This window comes from Achroia grisella, unplaced genomic scaffold, assembly GCF_030625045.1.
Source record: "Achroia grisella isolate CSIRO2021 unplaced genomic scaffold, CSIRO_AGI_Agris_v1 utg794, whole genome shotgun sequence".
Classification (NCBI taxonomy): domain Eukaryota; kingdom Metazoa; phylum Arthropoda; class Insecta; order Lepidoptera; family Pyralidae; genus Achroia; species Achroia grisella.
The window spans coordinates 4192835-4216476 of NW_026713026.1; the positions used below are offsets into that span (position 1 = coordinate 4192835).

Below are 23642 nucleotides of genomic sequence, written 5' to 3' on the forward strand. Positions count from 1 at the left end.
ATATTTATATATATATATATATATATATATATATATATATATCTGATTTACCTAGAAACTTATAAAACAAAGAAGCGTTTTGTGGTTCCACGTTGGGCGCCATAATGAGAATATACGTTTAAAAAGTTCTAGTATATTCTATCGCTATTAAAAATAAGGATTTATGATAGAAAGGTGAAAATTTAGGGTTATATGTCTTTTTTAAGGCCACATTATAAAAAAATTAAATTATGTCCAAAAAATAAATGTTATCACTTAGGAGTATAAACAATAGATAGTAGCCGATTCTCAGACCTACTGAATATGCATATAAAATTTTATAAAAATCGGTCAAGCGTTTCGAAGGAGTATGGTAACTAATTATGATACGAGAATTATAATACATAAAATATTATACTTAAATTAAAGGGTCACTAAAACAAGCACTGAGTAATAAAAATTTTATTCACAGCAGGTACATAAAGAATACTATTAACATTCATGAGAGATACAATTACATGTATTTGGCTAGACATAATATTCATATGTTTTCGTATACATAATTAATAATCTAACATTGACGAGTAAGTATTTATTAAATATAATGCATTTATCTAATAGTCGGAGATAATACGATGGTCGGTATGGGCGCGCGAACTACGCCACATCCCGATACTAGTGAGCCACGTCCCGTATGCGCCTGCAGAAATAAAAAAATATATATTTTCAAATTAAATTACAATTAATAAGTGAACAAGTTTACTAATATTAATATATTTTTTCTGATCGGATAAATATTCATTAGTTAAGACCTCTATATTTATTTTATTCAACACACGTGTTTTAACCGAAAACGACATCATAACTTTGTGAGGTTTGTAAATATTAACAAAATAATAACCTATTTCACTTTTCTTTTTTTTGTGGGTAGCTGTGAAACACAACAGACGAATTTATTACACCTCTCTATTTAAAATTTATTTGTTAATTATTTAACACAAAGATTTTTAATTTTACTTATATGCATTTCTAAATTTAATCTATTATCTACCTGCTGTGATAATTTTCCTTTCGTTCTTTTCACTCCATATCATATAAAATGGACACACTGCACAATACAATGGCGGGTATGATGGAGCACTTTAATAAGACTATGGCTGAGTTCCAAAACCAGTTGCAGAAGGCGAACAACACACCAGCTACTGTGCCTTCACTTGAATCTGATTTTGTCACTTTCCGAAGCTTTATCACAACTGCACTCACTAGTCTTCAGAAGCAAGTGGAAATTATCGCCCGCCAACAAGAACAGATGGAGATGCGTAGTCGACGCAAAATGATGTTGCTGCATGGAGTGCCGGAGTCACAACAGGAATCTGTAGCTCAGGTGGTAGCAAAGGTCATTATGGACAAACTGGACATAGAGGACTTCACTGCAGGGCAAATCTCTCGGTGTCATCGTCTTGGTCGATCATTAAAAGAGAAGCCTCGTCCAATAGTTGTGAAGTTCCGCGACTTAGACGTAAGGAATGAGGTATGGTATGCTAAGACTAAACTTAAGGGCAGCGGGATCACCATGTCAGAATTTATGACTGCGGCCAGACACAGCGTATTCATGGCAGCTCGACAACACTTTGGCATTAAAAAGTGTTGGTCGCATGATGGCTACATCGTTGTCGCTGATGGTGATGGTACAAGGCATCGCATAAGCTGTTGTAGTGAGCTAAACCAGCTGATTAGCTCTTTGCCAGCCACAGCAGTACAATCTGCATCGACCCCAGTTATTGCCAAAGACCCTTCTGTTGCTACGGCTCGATCTAAACGCCATAGAAAGTAGTTATTGTACATTATTATTTTATGTTGAGTTTTCTTGTTACTGTATCACTGTAGTATACGCACTTTCTATTTTGTTTTACCCTAGCAATTCTTATTTTTTATCTTACCTACGAATTATGTTTTAAATATATTTTTCGTAAACAATTAGATCAAATGTCAATTAAGCTAAAGAAATCTTTGTGTATTTAAAACTGTCAAGTGAATGTCAAGTGTATCTGTATAGTGTCAAATTTAAATGTCATTGTCTGTCTTGATTAGTGTTGTCAGCACTTAAAATAATTTTCTTAGTGACGTTCCGTTCACATACTTGATTTTTGTTTTTATTTATTATTATTTTTTTTTTTCTTTGTTTCTGTATATTAAAACTTTAGTAATATTGTTATTTGTAAAAATATTTATATTTTACTGGAGATCTATATGTGCAGGTAGATGATAATTTTGAAATATTTGATAAATATAACTTTTGTAACAGTTATATTTATTTAGCTATTATTTGTTTATTATATTATTTATTTTTATTAATTAGTTTATAAATATATGTTGGAAGAGGATCATTATTCTTCATTTTCGAGTTCGTCTTCTAGTTATAATTCTACATATAATGATTTTATTCCCCTTAATGAAACTTTAAATATTAACTTTGATAATACCGCGAAAAATTTTAATGTGGTGCATATTAATGCTCAAAGTATTCCGGCCCATTTTCCTGATTTTCTAACATCTTTTAACGTTGATAATTTGCATGCCGTTTTGATTTCAGAATCATGGTTAAAACCTTGTCTTCCATCTGTCTCCTATTCTTTGCCCGGTTTTAACCTGATCCGTAATGATCGTGTTAAGGGGAGTGGTGGTGGAGTTGCCATTTACCTTCGTGATTATATTTCCTATAAAATTATCCTCTCCTCTGATACATCCAACCCTTCTCTAGAACCAGAATTTATTTTTATTAATGTTGATTTCTTGCACTCTAAAACTCTTCTAGGCGTTTTTTATAGTCCCTCGTCCTCCATTGATTATTTCTCTTTCCTTGAAAACACCCTAGAAAGTCTTATCCCCTCCTTTAATCATACCATTCTTATGGGCGATTTTAATACATGTTTACTGAAAAACGACCACCGGGCCAACCGCCTCATGTGTCTTGCTAATTCATGTAACCTAAGTATTCTTCCTTCACAGCCGACTCACTTCTTTCCAAACTGCAATCCTTCTCTTTTAGATCTTATGTTTGTCTCCTCCCTTAATCATGTAACTAGGCATGGTCAGTGTCCTGCAGATGCGTTCTCCTACCACAATCTCATTTATCTTTCCTACAAAATCCGACCTCCTAAACCTAAACACAAAGTTATAATGCGGCGTAGTTTTGGTAGTATTGATCAGACAAAATTGCGTAACGATGCATCTGTCGCGGACTGGGAATCTGTTCACAAAGCAACGTCTGTGGATGACCAAATTAATTTGTTTAACTCAGTTTTGCTGGAACTTTACGGCCGACATGCACCCGTTCGACCAGTACGAGTTAAACATCTTCCTGCTCCCTGGTTGACTGATGAGATTAAAGCTCTTCAGGTTAAAAAGAATAAGGCCAAGGCTAAATTTAGATCCAATCCTGATAAATATCGTGAATATTACATTGAAGCAAGGAATCTCTGCAATAGGGCTTGTAGGCATGCACAACGTCGCCACATTCACAAATCTGTAGAGAACGGTGATCCAGCTAAGGTCTGGAAATTTCTCAGAACATTGGGAGTTGGGAAAGCTCAAAATTCCGCTAAATGTGATATTGACTTCGAAAGCCTTAACAAGCATTTCTGCTCTTCCGTTGGTTTTGACAATAATGACAAATTAAGCACAATCAATATTCTTTCCAATTTATCAACTCCTGATATATCTTCCTTTTCTTTTACTCAATTTTCCGATTGTGATGTTAAGAGAAATATACTTGCTATATCGTCGAATGCCATGGGAAATGATAATGTCAGTCGTGCTATGATTGTTCCCATCCTTGATATTATCCTACCAACCATTACTTTTATCTTCAACTATTCCATATCATCAGCCTTCTTCCCGACTTCCTGGAAAGATGCGCATATAATTCCTCTATCCAAAACCAAAAACCCTCTGAGTTTTTCAGATTATCGACCTATTTCCATTCTTCCATTCCTTTCTAAAGTCTTAGAAAGGCTTGTCCATAAACAAATTTACAATTTCCTTTACACAAATAATCTTCTAAATCCCCTCCAATCTGGTTTCCGCCCCGGTCATAGCACGACTACTGCTCTAATCAAGATCACCGATGACATTCGACTTGGTATGGATAAATCGCAGCTGACACTACTAACGCTATTGGATTTTAGTAATGCATTCAATACCGTAGATTTCGACATCTTACTCAGTTTGCTACGTTCTCTTAACATATCTCCAACGGTAATTGATTAGTTTCGGACTTACCTGTATGGGCGTCGGCAGCGTATTCGTATCGATGATATCAGTTCATCCTGGTGCACAACGACTGCGGGCGTACCTCAGGGTGGCGTATTATCTCCTCTTCTTTTCGCTTTATTTATAAATTCTATCACCCTTCATCTTCGTTCATCCTACCACCTATATGCAGATGACCTACAAATTTACTCACATGCTGCTCTGTGTAATATTACCGATGCTGTTCGCGATATAAATCTTGACCTCGCATATATCTCTGACTGGAGTAAAGCTTATGGCCTTTTACTGAATCCAAAAAAAACACAGTGCATGATTATCGGAAGTCCATATTATTTATCTAAATTAGACTTGAATAGTCTTCCACCAGTCTCCTTTAATGGTCACGACATAGAATACTGCGTTCAGATAAAAAATCTTGGGATTCATTTTGACGAAACCTTGTCCTGGTCGCATCAAATATCACAGCTGAGTCGTAAAATGTTTGCTGCTATCGGAAGCATTAACAGGTTACGGTACTTCCTGCCAGTTGACACCAAGACTGCGCTCGCACATACCCTATTACTTCCAATCCTAGATTATGCGGATTCCTGCTATGTAAATCTCACTGAAGAGCAATTAAATAAACTTGAGCGACTCCAAAATATGTGCATACGATTCATTTTTGGTCTCCGTAAGTATGACCACATTTCCAATTTTCGCAGTCAACTCAAGTGGCTTCCCATTCGTCTTCGCAGGAATTTTCATATATTATCCCTCCTTTACTCTATTCTTTTCCACCCCTCCACCCCTGAATATCTAAAAACCAAGTTCCAATTTCATATTAAATCCCCCGGTTCTGCTTTGCGTAGTACCAGAAGCCTATGTTTGACGATCCCTGCTCACTCCTCCACATATTATTCCAACTCCTTCACTGTCCAAGCCATTCGCCTCTGGAACTCTACCACTCTCCATTCGATCAGCTCAAACACATGCATCATTTAAAAATAGACTAAGATCTCATTATCTCTCTTCATAGTACATTTTTTTATTTTATTTTTTTTCTCATTTCTTCCAATATGTAGTATATATGTATGTATATATGTAGGTTTATATATTTATCCCTAATGTAAGTATGTATATCTAGTAGTATAATAAATAGTGTCTTATGTGTGCCACCTACCCTATTCTATGTACATAAGTCCTCTCTTCTAGGTTGTCAGTAAGAGATTGCATTTAGCGATAAGACCGCCTTTTGTTATTATTTTACTATTTACTGTATTTTCTCATTATTTTATGTGTACACAATAAAGAGTTTTATTATTATTATTATTATTTATTATTCACTAAAATAATGTAAGCTTTTTTAACAAAATCTGTTCTTTGTTCCTTTATCTCTATTTCTCTGTCAATGTTACCTCTTTCTTAGATGCTTCGGATGTCCTCCTCTTGGAATGCGATGTAACACGTAGCGTCCATAAAGGTTATATCGCAAGATTAATTATTTATTTATTAATGATTGGCACAAAAAATATGGACTTACTAATTAACTAACGTATTTAAATAAATTACTAATTTAACTAATTTACTTTAACAAATGCTACTTTATTAACAACAAAAACTATTTTATTCTATATTTTACACATTTCTTCTGTCATGATAGTAATTGCTGTATTTCGTTTGGTAGGAAGATTTTTATAAAGTAATTATAAATGTCGCCTATAAACATTTACCAGAATAAGACTGTACAAAGTCGTTTTTTAGCGCAGAGGCGGAGCGCTAAAGGTAGCCATAGGCATCATCGAACAACTTGAAAGAACTTATCTCTTAAAAGACTGGCAATGCACCTTCAATTCCGGCATTGCATGTATTCACATCACAAAAGAAAAAAAATGCATGTGTTAATTATGCAGATGCAATTATTTTTTAATGTTTTTTTTTTATAATTTTGAACCAATACAAAAATATACCTAGTCCTTTTTTTATAATTATTTATACGGCCCTGGAAATGTCGTTTTAGCCATACCTTGTCCTCGGAGACCGCGGAGAGTCGTCTGTGGGGCGCGGCGGAGCGCGGGCGGCGGCTGCGGTCGCGGGGGGCGGACGGGCGGCGCCGGCCCTCGGAGCGGCCGCCGCCCGAGCGCCGCCGCGCCGCCGCCGCCGCCAGCCGCTGCTTGGTCTGCCGCGCCGCGTTCTCCCTGATTATCTGGTCTGCACGCAGCCGCAGCACTTGTGCCGCCTCCTTGTGGTGACGCAGTGCCGCGTTCAGGTCGTTACGGGATAGCGCGAATAGGTTTGAGTAGCCGCGGGATCTGTTATTTTTCATTTGTATTAATGGATGCTGATACTGTAACTACAGCACCTGAGCCACCTAATTGTGGTACTGGTCGTTACGGGATAGCGCGAACATGTTTGAGTAGCCGCGGAATCTGTTATTTTTTAAATTTCCGCGTCTTTAATCGTGCGTGCTTTACCGCCTTTTGTTAACCATTAATTATCATGGAAAATAGCGGACAGTTGACTATGGACCACAAACATAATTATAAAGTTATTGATAATTAGAAATCTTAAACGTGTTTCTGGAAAATCAAATATATGATAAAATTATAGAAGAATTAACCTGACAGTAGCGGTTCTTCGTCGCAGTCCATCGATGCCAAGTAAACTGATCTCGCCGAAGACCGATCCCTCCCTCAGAGTAGCCAGGACTTCGCTTTCATCTACAGACATTACCTGTACCATTTCTCTAAATATCAGTATAAATTCCAAAATCGTCATACAATAAAATGCATTTTTAAAGAAACTAAAAATAAAAATACCTTTTATGTTTCTGTTCTATAAGTAAGCTTTATAGAACAGAAAGTAAATATGTATATACGACAAAATTCTGATTGAAAGTATTGCTATCGCGCTTGGGTGAGTGGAGATGCAAGGTCTCTGAATATAAAACGAGATAAAAGAGTGAGATAAAACGAATAATGGGGAAGATAAAACTAATACGTATATCGTAAATTTAGTGCGTAGAGAACTCTTAAGTCTGTAGACTTAACTAAGTTAACCCAATTTAACTTAAAAAAAAACGGTGCAACCGTCGGTTTCGGTTTTAGCGGTTTACACTACTGGAGCAACAGTGAAGGATGATAGGATAAACATGAAGTCAGGTCAGTTAGCCCTTCGGTGCAAATTACCAGGAATATATTCACGATGGTTTCAAGGGACTGCGTGGCGATCAACCTGGTACTATATCGACAACAGCGGAGCTTGACCCTTTAACAGAATAGTCGATTGAACGCTTCTCCATGGCCAGGCCAGTCCCTTTATTTACTTAAGTGATCATTAGGACAAGACTTTTTGTTAGCTAAAATCTTCAAGCTCTATGATAGAGATGTGCTAACTCGTAATATACATGACTAGAGTTATCTCGAGTTGAAATTCAGGTAACTCTAGTTTACTCGAATTACTTGGAGTGAACATTATTTTTACGATGCGAACTATTGTAACGACTTTGGCCGCAGCTGGCTGTCACAGCTTCACCAAACCGAGGGGCGAATGGAAATGGTACTCCAAACCCGCGTAAGGATTTATGGAGCGCATGCATGGCTGTAGGTCAATTACTCCTATTTGAATGTTTTTCTTGATTAATTAACGAGTTCGTATTTCCTACATATTTAAAATAAATTCGTGAGTTTTTCACATTTTACACGTCTATTCACTGGCTATTCGAAAATGTTCTGAACAATGGAATTTCTCTTAAGTCCCGGCATTTATAAATATACAAGATTAATTCTCCCTACTGGGTTGGGAGAAGTCAACTCGAGTTACCACGAATTCATCACAACTCGAGTTGACACATCTCAACTCTATGAGTTAAGACTGTACGCTGTAACCCATTACTAGTAATGGGTTTATCAGTCCGCTTTACTACAACTCCTTTGCCCTGTTTCTATATTATTAGATAACAATAATAATATGTGTTATAATAGGGTATATATACATACGAAGCATTCCCCGGACTTGATGATGTACATGTGGTGCCCCACGTCACCGCGGCGGACCACCACGTCTGCTGGGAGGAACGACACCGGTCTCAGCTGCAGCACCAGGTCTCGCAGCAGAGACGACGAGCAGTCGCGGAACAGCTGCACCTACACGCATGATGGGAACAAGGGGATAGTTAGCAATGACTAGTGGACATTGACAGCCTCGGTAGCCGCATTCGATTTTTCGATTGTACTCTTAAGTATCATGGTTATTTTTACTTTTGGGTGTTTTTATATGTATGTATGTATGTATGTATATATATTTCGCTTTTACAAAAAAAAAAATGTAGGTCAGAGATTATTAACTATAATACTGAGCTGCTTAGCTTATGTATGTATGTATATATTTTACGTATATACAAAAAAATATGTAGGTAAGAGATTAGTAACTAATCTCTTACCTACATATTTTTTTGCTTACGTGCTACGTACACTGTACTGCATAGCTTGGGACTACATCGTCCTGTGTGAATTGGCCTGGGTTATCTATATATTAATACGCAAAAACTTTGTCCTGAAATATTATTATTATATCATTATCCACCGCACAGCATATACATGCTTTCAAAATATATAAAATTCTTTACTTTAACTAAACAGGTAGTTATAATTTTAAAAATAATGAGTTTATAAAATATACCTACATATTAAATTTTAATACACTTGAATATAATATGTATGCGAATGCATTTATTGTTTACATAGTTAGTTACAAACCTTACTCAATGTCGACATGTGAACAGCTAGTGCCACGTCTCGTTTCATATTGTAGGGGAGCGAGTTCAATATCCTGGACTCATCTGTGAAAAGTTCAGCAATAAGTACATAGGTAATGTCATATTCAATCATATTTGAAACAATATATTTTTTATAACTTAATATCTAAATTCCAATGTAAAATTATGACATAATAAGTTATTTTTTAATTTATTTATATATATTTTTTTAATTTATTATTTTGAATAATTAAAATTGATATAAAAAATTGACAGTAATTATACTATTGATATGCTATTGTGTAAAGAAAAGTGTTATTTTTTTAATAAAAAAAATAGTTTGCTGGATTTTAGTATGTATACTATATTATATATTTCCCTTGTCCAAATCACACTCTAAATTAAAAATATTATGTAAATATTTCAATGTTCTTTAATTCAATCATATTTGACCTCGGTTGTCAAGCAGTTTAGCATACTGCCTTACTTCCGACGGTTGAGGGTTCTATTGAAATACTTGTAACATATCTTCAGTATGATTGTTTGTATCGGTCTGGATGTTTTCTATATATATTATGCATGTTTTTACAAAAATAAAAAACTAAGTATTTATATCACTTGTCTAGTAACCATAACACAAGTTCTACTTACCTTTGGGATTAGATAGCGTTGCGTGATCTGCCCAGGGGTATTTTTTTTTAATTCTTATATCATTCGAATCGTTTCTTTATTTTTATTTAATCTCACTTCTTGGTCATACTGGACAAGTATTTAATTATAATATCTTTAATTGTTTACCGTATCTTCATGTAGACATATATTCACGATACGCCAGATATTATTATTATCTTTCAAACTAACCGAAACACCTCTGCTGACTCCATGTGTAGTTGAACCAGCAGGTCACCCGTCGCTGCAACGGGGCCGGCATGTTGAGTCTACGTAGATACCGAACACATCCGTCCACTGACTTACGATATTCAGCCTGAAAAGTTTAATATGTGCCTATAGTATTTTCTGAGTTATCATGGCCTAGTGGTTTACTATCCCGACTTACAAATTGAAGGTCTTTGATATTGAACTTTCAAATCTGGCTGGGACCAAAAAAATGTGTCTATTTATATTTTTGACTGACTGTCCTTTGAAGGAAAATACTAGTTAACAAAACTAATAATTAATCCGAGGGGTGGGTTGTTTACTGATGGTCCCGTTTCAATTTATTTTATCAAACATTTGTATTTATGAGTCTTTAGTTGTTTTGTTTGGTCTAGTTGTTTTCTATGCATATTTTGTGTTTTAAAAAAAGTATTTATATGTTGTTTAGTACCCATAACACAAACTCTTAGAACTAGACGCTGCTGTATAAATTGTCTTTATTTTTTTTTACGTATGGAATATCTTCAAAAGATCATCACCCCGCCGTAGGTACCTATGGCGAGGCAGTGTGTGAAATTTTATCCACTAAAAACCACACGGTGTACCTACTAGCGCCTATGTCGTAGCGAGGTGTTTCCCACTGCATTCTACCCCGACTGCGTGGTTGTTTAAATTGCCCTAGATTATTATTTTTAATTATTTTCTTTTTAAATATGGTGGTACTTACCCTAGCTCTAGTGGCCGTAGCAATAATGTCCCTTATTTGTCCAATCAGCAACGCGAACACAAACACACCCATTAGCCAGGCTGCGGTCATAAAGAGATATTCAATAGTGTTCTCAGGTTTAGGGTTCTTGCCTATCGACGTGGCTGTCTTAGTCGCGAAGTAAAAGCAGCGGATATACGCGTTGCCATCATCATCGTAAACCCATCCATTAGATCCCAGTCCTATGTAGTCACTCATCGCGTAATAAGCACAGGCGTTCAGATGGATCAGATAGAAGATGTAGAACAACGTCTTACCGATCCTAACCTGGGATAGAAATAAAATAATATTAGAAATAAAATCTATATATTTTACTAACTCTACATCTGATTTGTTTTGAACTAGATAAATAGAAATAGTAAGGGGGATAGGGATTGTTAGTAAATTGGATTTCATTGCTAGCAATGTATTATATCAGGCTGACTTGCACGCCGTTCCCCCTGGAAACCATCGTGATAATTACCTGGTGAATTTGTCACGATGGGTTAACTGACCTGGCCTGATGTTCATCTTATCATCCACCACTGGCGCCCCGCCAGCGTAAACCGTTAGCGCAGGCGGGTGCTCCATACCATTATCATCCATAAAAAAATAAAAGTAGTAATGCAGGGGATTGTTAGTAATGTGGATTTTATTGCTAGCAATGTACTATGTCAGGTTGACCCCCACGCGGTTCCCCCTGGAAACCATAGTGCAAAATTCCTGTTATATTTGTCATGATGGGCTAACTGACCTGACCTCATGTTCATCTTATCATCCCCCACTGGTGCCCCGCCAGCATAAACCATTAGCGCAGGCGGGTGCACCATTCCATTATCATCCATATAAAAAATAGTAGCAACGCTAAGCCCGATTTATTTTGGACTGGAGAAGTTACTGAGAATGTAACGCGTTATTTATTTACTCCTAACTTAACCATTTTGGCGTTTTGCATGATGTGATGAGGTGTCGCTACTTAATTAATGTTTCCTGTAGTATGTTGGTAGTGAGTATACAGATGGAATTATTGTACTACATTGGTAAGTTTATATGATAGAGAGCTACATGGTCTATTAGTACGCGTACACTCAATGCGAAGTCCTAATGCGGACTCTTTATCAAACAAATGGAAAGGTGCCGAGTAAACAAAGTAAAAAAGAGTAAACAAATGGAAGGGTGCCGAGTGTTGACAGAAATATTTCAAGTGTAGGAAAAAGATCATTTTGGAAGAGGTTCTTTAATATTCAGTGTACAAAGCGATATTAATTATAGTAAGTTATTATCAAGGTCAAATTAGGAACAAATTTTATCATGTTGTTGAGTAATGAGTCAAATAAGAAATATATAGAGAAAAATATATTTACACTTACCACGTAAGGAGAAGAAAGCACTCTGTCCATAGCTTGGTGGAACTCCCAGAACGTCTGTAGCTTCAACATCCTTGGGAATCGAAGGATAACCTTATGTGTTCCGAAGTAGATGTACAATAAATCTAGTGGAAGGAGAGACACCACATCGAACTGGAAATATGTAAACGTAATACATTATAGATTATACCTACGAATGCGAAAATTTTGCGGATTAGAAAAATCCAATTGTATTTGTCGAAACCGTTAAATTTTAACGAACAAGTGTACAAATAAAAATATTAATCACGACTATGAATGGTATGAATGCTAATATTTTTTTTTTCATAAAACATACATTAATTCGATAAAATAACGTTACAACCTTGTATTAGACACGCACATGCATATATACTAACTATAGTTAATTGTAATCAGAGATGCCCTATAAAAAGATGGATGGATTGTGTGAAAGATGATATGAATAAAAGGAGAGTATGCTCAGAAATGACCCCAAATAATTTATTTATTTATATACTCTTTATTGCATTTATTGCAATTACATTAATAGAGTAATTAAAATTAAGGGTACAAAAGGCGGCCTTATCGCTTATGCAATCTCTTCCAGGCAACCTTTGGGTAGAGGAGAAAAAACAAAAGGTGGGAGGTGGCACTAGAATAGAAGAGAAAAAAAAAAACATAATTATAATAATGACAAATTAATAATAATGAATAACATAACATATTACATATATATACATACATAATATAGATACATAACAACATGCAACAAATAGATACAAGACAACACAAAATAATGCAAGCAGCAAGTAACTGTGATACACGCATAGGAATAATACCTACTAGTAATATAACAATGATGACGACAGAATAATGGGACACAAATAATGGGATAAAGTCAAGGCAATGATGATGACTCAATTGTTAAAGTCTGTGGTCATATTCAGAATAGATTAATAATGTTTGTCGTTAATATTATTTGTCTATAGTCTTACTGAATGTTAAACTATTTAAGGGTCAAACAACCATTTCATTACTTATAAATATAAATATATAGAAGAAATTGCAAGTAATTACTTTGTATTGCAGCTTCTTCCTGTAATTCCTTCTCGTCTCGCCTGAATCGTTTACCCAGAAGCCCTCGTGTAAGAACATGAGTCTTGGTTTCACCAATGCCACATCTAGTAGGTATACAAGATCGCACAAGTAGTCAGCGACCATCCAATATGGAGTATTCTTTGGGGTTTGGTATGGGAATGTAGCACGGAGTACAATACACCATGCATTGTAGCTGTAGCAAAACGTGACTAGGAGTAGCCAGCTTATGTAGCCGCGTCCTGAAAACATCAGAGCTAGATAGCAATTCAAATCTTAGATAGAAAAAAAAGAAGTAATTCAATTCTCAATTGGTTCTATATACTGAACTGGTCGGTCGGGAAAAAAACAAAATTATAATGTAAAAAATTTGACGTACATAAGCGTCTAAAATGTCCTACATGAATAAATGATTTTTGAATTTGATATAGTAGTTATATGAACGTATTTCGTTAAACGTGTAGGTAGTCATTTGGAGCTGTACATCTGTAATATTTGTTTAGTATTCTAGTTTTTTGTTTTTAGACACTAGGTTTATTAATTCGTGCAAAATTATACATCTGACCGACCTTCCGGTGATGGAATGGATGGATGATACTCTTGTGAGTAAAATGTGGACATGTCAAGTATTGCCGTCAAGACTACCTCATCTGGCATAACAGTCCTGAAGGTATATCTATTTAATAACTTTGTTTACTACCGAATAAATTATTTCTAGAAACTATTAATTCCAAATTATAATTTTATTACAATTATAATTAAACAAATATATCATACATATTATATGACCGAATTGACATCCACATATAATTTTAAGTGTGTGGTAAGTATAACCATAGAGATTATAACATTACATAGAATAACAAACAGAGTACACAATAGGCTATTAATACTAATTATCCTCAGAAGTTCCAATATGACACGAATGTATCGATCATCTCGAGACAAGTTAATTTGTTAATTGGCGCCCAGCGGTGGCTATATGTTTTTTTTAATATTAACAGGTCATATCTAAACTCAGAGGTAAAAAAGACATTCTTGTAACATTTTCAGTTACATGCTGAGATTTTTTATTATATGAAAGGACTTCAGAGAACGTTCAGATTAAGTTGATTAAAGTACATTAGAACATGAAAGATCTTACATGGTAGAATCCCATTAAATTTGTATAATCAAAATATAATTCCCCATATAATTATTGTTTGATATACTGAGTTATGCTGTCACTCTATCACGCCAACTTTCTTGTTCATTCGATCTGTGATGAGACTGCGTTTTAAATGAGTAGTGGAAAATATAACTATTAAAATAAGTTTATACGAATAAATGTTATTGTTATTTGTCTCTTTCTAATATTAGTATGTACGTGAAACCTATTTATTGTCTACTTTTTTATATAAAATGTTCTCGCGCATAAAATCATAATTGAAATTCTTTTAGTGTGAAAAACCTATTTATGAATTAAGGTTGTAGGCTGTATAATACCACGCTAGGACTAATAGGAATGGAACTGTAATGAAAAATATTCCAAGAACAGGGAAATTAGAAGAACACGAAGTTGCGGGGGTTGGCAAGTTTTTATAATATGTATTTTTATATTAAGGCTGAATTCCAATATTTTATTTTAAAAGTTCCTATATTCAATTAATGACATATGTATGTATATGTATGTTACCTACCTTGTGGATCGACGGGAGTGAATGGGTCACAGAAAGCGGGCAGATGAAAGTAGCACTTGCATTTTTTTTCTCTACATGGAGACGACGGTACAGGACTCTGTGGTGTTTCTATCTCTGGTAATTTCTTCTCTTTAATAGGGGTTGATCTAAAATGTAGAATTATAATGTTTAGCAAGGTAGCATCAGTATAACTCTTGTAGTTCTGAGACAACTGCGATTTATTACGTCTTTTGACGCTATTAAATTATTGATTATTTGACAGCGTAGTTTTCTAGGGGTGTACCTACTAGTCTAGATTATAGCGATAGGACACATAGGAAACACAAAAAAAAGTTTTGTAAATTATCCCAAACCTCCTAATAGAGAATTCCCTCGACTTTGTTTCTTTAAGATCTTGAAGTTCTGTGTCTATTTCTTTAATTTTACTTAGTGCTTTGCACGAAGATGACGGACTGGGTGGGAACAGGCGTACTTTATGCAACTGGAAAACTAATCTATAACAATAAGCACATACATATATTAGAAAAATTGTTTAATTTACAACGGATTATGACATTATATCTATTGTACCTTCCTATTGAAAAACTCGATAGAGGACAGTTATGTGTACTATAGTACACATAAACCTTCCTCTATACACATGCATATTATAGTACAGAAAATTTAAGAAATTCAATAATTTGGAAAGCACCAGTGCGATATCGGGACGGAACACTTGTTTTTATTATATGTATTTTATTCCTGTATTCTTTTGAGGACATAGAACCAATATGCTTACCCTTTCGAGGTATTCTGCTGTGCCTCATCTTGAATGTGAGGTTTCTTCTCAACATTAGAGTTAGTTTTAGTCAATCTGAAATAATAGGTAGCTTTTTAGGTTTCTTTTGAAATAACTAGAAATTACTTTAAAATAACTAGGCCAACAAGCTGAATTGAAATGTGATGGCACCTAGCAACTGTGTCTCTTAAACATAAGAAAAGTAGTAGTATCTGTCTTAACGTGTATATAAGTTACAACGCTACAAAACTTTAATAGCGTGTTTTAAGACACATGTATACTCACGCAGTGTGTGTGGGGCTTGTATCAGGAGTACACCACGACCCGTAAGCTTTCTTCGCAGCATCTTTGGTCAGCTGATCTGCTGTTGAGGATGACGGGTGAACCGTATGCTATAGACAAGATATTTTTGAATGAATGATTTAGTATACTCAATTTCTATCCATATATATATAAAAATGGTTGAAAGGGAATTGTAAGTAGTAACACAGATAAGATAATATTATATTGTAATGTGGACTAATGATTCCATGGCTAGGAATAGAATCACCACGCTGTTCTTTATGGAAACCATTGCGATAAATTCCCAATGAGCTAACTAACCTAATCTCATGCTCATCACATTATTCTCCACTGGTACCCCGCCTGCACTAGCGCAAAGTAACGGTGTAGAGGGGGGCATTATTCCTTTATCATCCATTAAAAATAAACAATGTTATAAATACGTGATTGTGCCACTGTGTCTGTTTATGTAATACCTTTCCATTATTAATGGGCTGAACAGATTATAATGAAATTTAGCGTAAAGATGGATGATAGATGCCTTCCGAGGAGCAGCATGGACTATTTTTTATTTGTACACAAAGTCCCGGACAATAGCTAGTTACTTATATAATACAAATTTTCTTAAAAGATCACTGAGATACTCTGACTGGACAAGAACATGAAAGGTTGCAATGTCAAAAATGTAACGTAACATGAAAAACGACTCGTTTGTACTGTGGTTTCTTATTTTGAACTTCTTTCCTTATGTTATTACGATCAAAATTAATAATTAATAGTTAAAACAAAAGTATTAATTAACTAATAATTAGTCAATTAATAATTAAAACTTCATAGATCGTTTTTTTTTCTTATGTTTATGTTTTTTATGTTTTTTTCTTACTTGATACTTAATACGTTTTATTTGTTCAGTTCTGAAGGTCCTTTAAAGCGCACAGCCCTATATATCGTATATCATTTTATTTGTCATAATATCTAGCTAGAAACTACAATAGCCGGACATGATGACGGAGTTTTACGCTTTATTTTATTGAACTCGTAAAAACACGAATGACATCTACTCCAGCTTTTCTATGATATTAATGTATATAATACTAGCTGTCCCGGCAAACGTTGTTTTGCCTTAAAATAAAAATGAAAAATTAGGGGTGGACTACTCCTAACATTTAGGGGGATGAAAAATAGATGTTGGCCGATTCTCAGACCTACTCAATACGCTCACAAAATTTCATGAGAATCGGTCAAGCCGTTTCAACTGTGACACGAGAATTTTATATATAAGATGTATCTATTATAGTTAATAGGCAATTAAATTGTTAGCAAAAATAACAAAATTTTATTTAGGTAAAGTTGTTGTAATGGAAAAATATAATCACTTATAATCAAAGGGATTGTCATTTAATTTAAGTATCGCTAGTAACACATTATTTTCTGTATCGGTAGTAACACATTCACACTATACATGGTACATAATATAAATATCTAATGGCACAAGTACCTAATGCGATTTATAAAAAATATGTTCGAAAAATCAACAGAATTGCATGATGTTTGTTTTATGTTTGGTATAAGAGAAGAATTTTTCTCATTTTCGTCGCTAGAATTTATTATTAGTTCGACCATTCATGTGCCCGAAGTTTTGATAAATATGAACTAATATAACAACTTTTTCATATATAAATTTACTACGTAATATACAATATTAATAATCATAATCACATTACTTCTATATGCTGTATCTAGTTCTTACCCGCTACCACAATCTCCGACAGTATTTTCCAACCTTTACAGAGTCTTGCCCCACCTTAGCCTTTCTAAATTTCTTATGCCACCCCACACCCCTTCCCAATTTCAATGAAATTGAATTGATCACTTAAGAAACTGAAAGAATATGTTTTAGGAAGAAATCACGAGGAAATTATTAATGAAACAGTATTGAAATTCACATTTCATACAATTTTATTACAAAGTGGATTTTAGAATTGCTCCCCTTAACATTTAAATTGCCCTGTGTAGCGTGGGCCCTACTTTGGGAAACGCTGGTGTAAGACCATAGGTTTATAGTTATGTTTCTACGGTGACCCAACCCAACATGACTGACACTGATAAATAACTACAAGTAGGTAATTTGGCGCGCCCTTCTGTAATTAGTGGGACATCTATCCCACCTAATCGAAGATGGGTCGGCACAGGGCGGGGGTATTGTTAGTGCTTAATTAATTATTAACTACTTTTTTTTAAATAAGCTGATGGTGCACGTTACTCCGCCTATGTTATTATTATTAATATAATAAACGCGAAAATTTGTAAATCTGGATGTTTGTTACTCTTACACGTAACAGCTACTGGACAGATTTTAATGAAACATTACAGTAATAAAGTTTATGCATCAGAATAAACATATAATTTAAATTGAAAATTAACGCGGGTGAAACCGCGGGCACGTATATGTGACGCGATGTCTCTGTAATTTCACATAGAAAATAATATACAAAGAAGGCTGGTTGGCGATTGAAACATGTGAGACTGAGATATACGGACTGAAGTACATCTTTCATGGGACATTGTGTACGTTTTTATAATAAATTGCCCGATAATGTTTTGAATTTAAATGAAGGGAAATTTAAGATACATGTAAAAAATACACTTTGCGCTAAAGCTTATTATAAAATAAACGACTACTTGAATGACTACAATGCGTGGACTTAATTACTTACTTATTTTAACTTTAAACTTAATTATTTTAACATTTGTTATGAGGTATATAACTTTCTCATTGACATAGATAATGTAATAAACACTAAAGAAACTTATCCTAAATTTAGTAATGACATATTGTAATTTAAATATTGTAATGGGTGAAAACTGTGATTGGTACAGTTTATGCTGTAAATAATATAAATGACGTAGTGGAGTAACTTGAAACAGTCATGCTCGCTATAAAGTTCAAACATGTGGCGGCGTGGTGGGCCGGGTCGATGTGCTCCCTCTAATATGGTTGAGTGCAATGATGGCTGGCTCATCCGTCATACTCGTGTACGGGTGCTGCTTGTGGGGACTGGTCTGTTCAGGTTGCGAACACTGATTAGATTTTTTGATTTTTTTGATTTTTTTTTTATATAGCATATGCTGGTGGTCACTCTATTCTCCCAAATTTGAATTTAAATGAAATAGTATTATTATAAATATGTACAACATTAAAAAAAAAAAATACGAGCTGAGTTTCTTGTCAGTTCTTCTCATCTCGAAATCATTCCGAACTGACGGTAGATTTGACATATCATAAGAGTCTGTAATAGACCTACATGAATAAAGATATTTTGAATTGAATTGAATTGAATTGAAGCGGAGGTATCAAATGTGTCTGATGAGTGAGAGGTGCTGAGGGTTTTAATGAGGAAAATACGGAGATTAAATAAAATGCGACTAGTATGACAGCGATATATAATAGAAAGTAACAATAAAGAATATGTCAAAGAATATTATTATAAAATTTAAAAATAGTATAAAAACCTATCAAGGAGTTCGCTACACGGACGAAGATGTCATTTTTACAAAGTTAATTAACCGAGCCTGCGACTACGAACCCATGTAACGTTTAGAATAAAACAAACACTAAATTTTAACTGGGACTATTCAAAAGTGCTTCAATTAAGTTTATTTGAATAAAGGATCTTCTATTATATTCTATTCTATTCTATGCTAGTTTCTTAAGGGGATGGCAATCAAATAAGTAGATTAAAAGCGGAGAGACGTAAAAAAATATATTATGTATTACTATGTAATATTATGTTATTTGTGGCATTACTATTTCTGAGAACTATGATATTACGCCTCCGTATCGCACCGTATCTGATTTTAACTTGAAAAATATGTAAGTTACTTGGCGAGAAAAATAGTGGTCAGAGGCAGAGATTTTTACTTTACTATCTGCGCTTTTGTACAATTCATCACATATGAATACATATTATCTTATCTGTGCTATAACTAAGTAGGTATAATACCATTATTACTAGTGATTTACAAGGACTATAACTCGCTCTTCCGTTCATTTAAATTAATTAAGTTTGACGAGTACTATAGTGTTTGATTTAGTTAATCGAAAATAAACCATGATAAATCTTTATACCGTCTAATTAATAGAAACTTTAGTATAAATAAATTAAATTAAACGCTTTGTTGTAATTCATTTACGAATGTATAGTGTACTTCTAATTAAGTACGAATCGATTGAATAGCTTAATGGCGAAGGACCGTGACGATGCAGCAAGGCCAGCCCGCCATTAGCCTCCACACTTCTCTCTGTGTTTTGAATACCAAAGTGTCATTAAGTGCTTTCCTATTGCGTCCGTAACAATAAAACTTTTAGACTCGTGACCGGGTAATTACGTGTTGAATTTTATTGACAACAAATAGGACCATAAAAATTAAAAATTTATTAGTCTTTCTAGACTAATTCAGTCAAAATTGATTGAATTAGTCTTTATAGACTAATTCAATCAACTAAATTCAATAAAATTCAACACTTAATTACCCAGTCACTCATTTTCTTCTGCCTCTAATTAAGTATAGAGACTTAATTAGAGGTACCTAAATGAAATTAGTTACAATCAAAACAATGTGTAATGTTATGGCTAATTGTGATCTCGAGTCGGAACAACAATCCAAATAAAGGAGTCACTCGTTCAGGATTCGATATATTGACCCTAGCAGTTGTGTGCGAAATTGTGACATGCGAAGATGAGTTTAAGCTCTACATTTTGTGTTTAGAGGTTGAGTGTAATTGTATAGTAAATGACTGGCTAGATGTTTGTACACGCGAAATTGTATTTAATTCTAAACATAGTTTATCAGCGATAAGGCCGTCTTTTGTAGCCACTCTGTTAATTTTAATTCTGTAATTTATCTAATGCAATAAAGAGTATAGAAATAAAGTGCTAAAAATGGTGACCGATCTCCAAACAATGATTTCGATAGTTCGAGTGGGACCAAAAAAGAAGATTCGTCAATCAGTTTTGTATGAAAGAAGCCAATTCTGATACTTATATGTATATTAACTTAGTACATAATATTTCAGTGAGTCCTCAGTGGAGAAAGCAAAGAAATCCTATATATACATATACATATATACATATTAGTAAATATGTAATAGTAATAGTTTAGTACAAAGAGCGAATATATTTATACACCTGCAAGTCGACCGTAATTAAATTATTCGGCCTTTTCTTGCATTTTTTTATTTCAAATTTTCGTTAGGTAGGTACATTATTAGATATTATTATAGCTTTAATCTTCCACATAACATTATTTTTTTAACATTAGGTACACAAGCGGAATCAAATGAAATAATGTTATATTACAATTTTATTAATTTAATAATATATAAGAATTTGTCTACATAAATATAAACGTAGAAGGTAGAATAGACATCTGAATTATGAAAATATGTAAATACTAACACGACACGAATTGTTTACAGTGTCAACAACGGACTATTAATTAACTAAAGTAAATGTCCACCGAAACCAATTGCCAGTCACTAACCATAAATTGTTAATGTCCGCTACACCCCGTAATATGAACCTATCTTATATGGCTCTATGTAATTTTGGCAACAACACATGATGTACCTAAGTAGTCAATCACATTACTTCATCATATGATGTTGGTCATAAAATCAAAGGTTTACACGCCTAGGGCTTAAAAAAGTATTATTAAAATATCGTTCACAGACCAAATCTATATATTTACAGAATTTTGTAATATGTACCTACTTAATGATAATTAAGACACATGTATTTTGAATTACTTCTATTTAACACTTTATATGTAACATTTTGAATTACTTAAAAATATAATTTACATTAATTCCAAAAATTTGTTCGACAAAAAAAAATTAATTTGTATAATTCTGCCACAAATTATTACGTACACTTTACTTACCACATCAACTTGTATTTCCATTTGCATTTGAAAAATAAATGTGTAAAGACACCCAAACAAAACTTTTTAAATAAAATTTACGCGGGAAAAACAACGAACGGAAAAATAAAAAAGAAAATAACGTTGCCTGTACGAGCGATGTTATCAAGGCAAGAGTACTCAATCCACTGTTCATTGTATAGAGGGCCTATAGAAAAGGCATGGAATCAATGCGCAGGCAGCCGGCCGGTTTCGTGTCATGAGAAAATTAAAAAATAAATTTCACTAAGAAACAGGCAGCAGGGTAATTAGAAACGGAAAACTGTCAATTTAACGGAATTGGCAGTTGAGTGGAAATGGAGCTGAAATTGAAACCTTTTAAGGTACCATTATGTGATTAGATGTAGGTACTATAGAGTATTGCGTTCGGTTAATTCGTTTTAACGGATTAATTTCGTTCGTGTTAATAAAAACAATCTTATGGAAAAAATACACAGCTGAAAATTATGGAAAAATACTCAGTAGCTTATTAACACTAGAGGCTTTATCGGCGTCGTTTGATCGTAAAAAGTTTCATGTATAATATATAGATTACACAAATTTTTTTACACAATTTTATAATAATTTTTTATCCTTCTTGTGCTTACGGAGTCGATTTTCGGAACCAGCAGTCTCAGGCTGTTACGGCATTGCTAGTTAGCAAATTAATAAATAATGAGAAACCAAATGCAACTACGTCTATGTAGTCTGTATGTATGTCTATCTACCATAGTACTATAGAAACTATGTTTTATTTTATTATGGCGCCAGCTGACGGTAACAAGTGTTTATATTTATCGTTGAATTACAGATTACAGAGGAATAACAACTTCTCGTCTCAGGAATGGCAACGCATGATACCAAGGTCAGATAACGATGTATCATCCATGATGCAATTCATGTGTATGAACAACGGTCCCCACTTTCTATCAATGTAGACCTTGTGGCTAGTTTCCCATTCTAATCACGTAAAAAAATTCTCAGAGGCTAAGTTCACGAGTGCGGTGGAAAATATGGCCATATGATTGTATTTTCTACGTAACACCTCATCAATAAGTATATACGTAGGTTACGCACCTAACCCAATTTAACCCAATATACCTGTGTAAAGTTTTATACATATATGAAGGTACATACGTATAAGGTATTTAGTTTGAAAATATAACATTAATACGCAGTACCTCCTACCTATATAAACAATTTTCGTCTTTCACTATACGATAACTACCTGCGCACGTAGCAAGGACAGAACAGGACACTTCACTTTTCTGGGCGGGCGGGTGGCGCAGCCATTACATATTATCTACTATATATGTGGAAATATTTTATGAACAGTATCGAATCAATATATTAATAGTTAACCTTCTAGATATTTATTAAATATATTATTTTTAATTCAGTACCTATTTAATCTAGTGATAATTTATACATCTAAAATAGTAAATACTGATGACCGAATAAAACAAAAGAAATCGTATTGATATCTAGGCAAGACAGAAATGCTATTGAATTGGAAAACAAAGTAATAAGGAATAAAATCATAGAGATACGTGTAGCACTCACCCTCTTTATCAGTTTAAAGCTCTCTAGAAACATGGTGTTAATGTATTCACACTACCTAGTTAATATTTCACAAATGAGAATTTCTAATATAAAGACATAATTTCACAATATCATTAAAATCAGATATCTGAAACCTCAGCAGCCTATCAACCTGTCAATGAAATGGTGAAAGATTTACATGCGACCAAATGTAAAATACCTCGTATCGATTTAGTGGTACAAGGTACACGAAGTACCACTTAATTTAGTCGTTTAACCATTTAGTAGGAGGAAAGTAAATATTTGCTGTGACGACATCACGCATGCACCAAAG

General features: G+C 34.2%; 2 protein-coding genes and 1 long non-coding RNA gene across 3 annotated transcripts; 1 reads left to right on the forward strand and 2 right to left on the reverse strand.

Annotated features, from left to right (window-relative positions):
• Positions 1 to 426: 426 nt before the first annotated feature.
• On the reverse strand, positions 427 to 5714 carry LOC131851621 (uncharacterized). The gene is made up of 2 exons (XR_009357896.1): positions 5646 to 5714; positions 427 to 679 (listed from the first exon to the last, which is right to left on the reverse strand). It is a non-coding gene; the product is annotated as an uncharacterized LOC131851621 (long non-coding RNA).
• LOC131851620 (protein unc-13 homolog C-like) lies at positions 694 to 2109 on the forward strand. The gene has a single exon (XM_059202139.1). The coding sequence runs from the start codon at positions 1079 to 1081 to the stop codon at positions 1811 to 1813; it is 735 nt and encodes a 244-aa protein (XP_059058122.1). The 5' UTR covers positions 694 to 1078; the 3' UTR covers positions 1814 to 2109.
• A 208-nt stretch (positions 5715 to 5922) lies between the features above and the next one.
• Positions 5923 to 23501, reverse strand: LOC131851644 (cyclic nucleotide-gated cation channel beta-3-like). The gene is made up of 14 exons (XM_059202163.1): positions 23330 to 23501; positions 15809 to 15915; positions 15524 to 15598; positions 15099 to 15239; positions 14746 to 14891; positions 13049 to 13308; positions 11975 to 12124; positions 10587 to 10892; positions 9845 to 9968; positions 8985 to 9067; positions 8226 to 8372; positions 6848 to 6960; positions 6254 to 6539; positions 5923 to 5946 (listed from the first exon to the last, which is right to left on the reverse strand). Exons 1-14 carry the CDS (start codon positions 23360 to 23362, stop codon positions 5923 to 5925), a joined length of 1995 nt encoding a protein of 664 aa, XP_059058146.1. The 5' UTR covers positions 23363 to 23501.
• Positions 23502 to 23642: the final 141 nt, after the last annotated feature.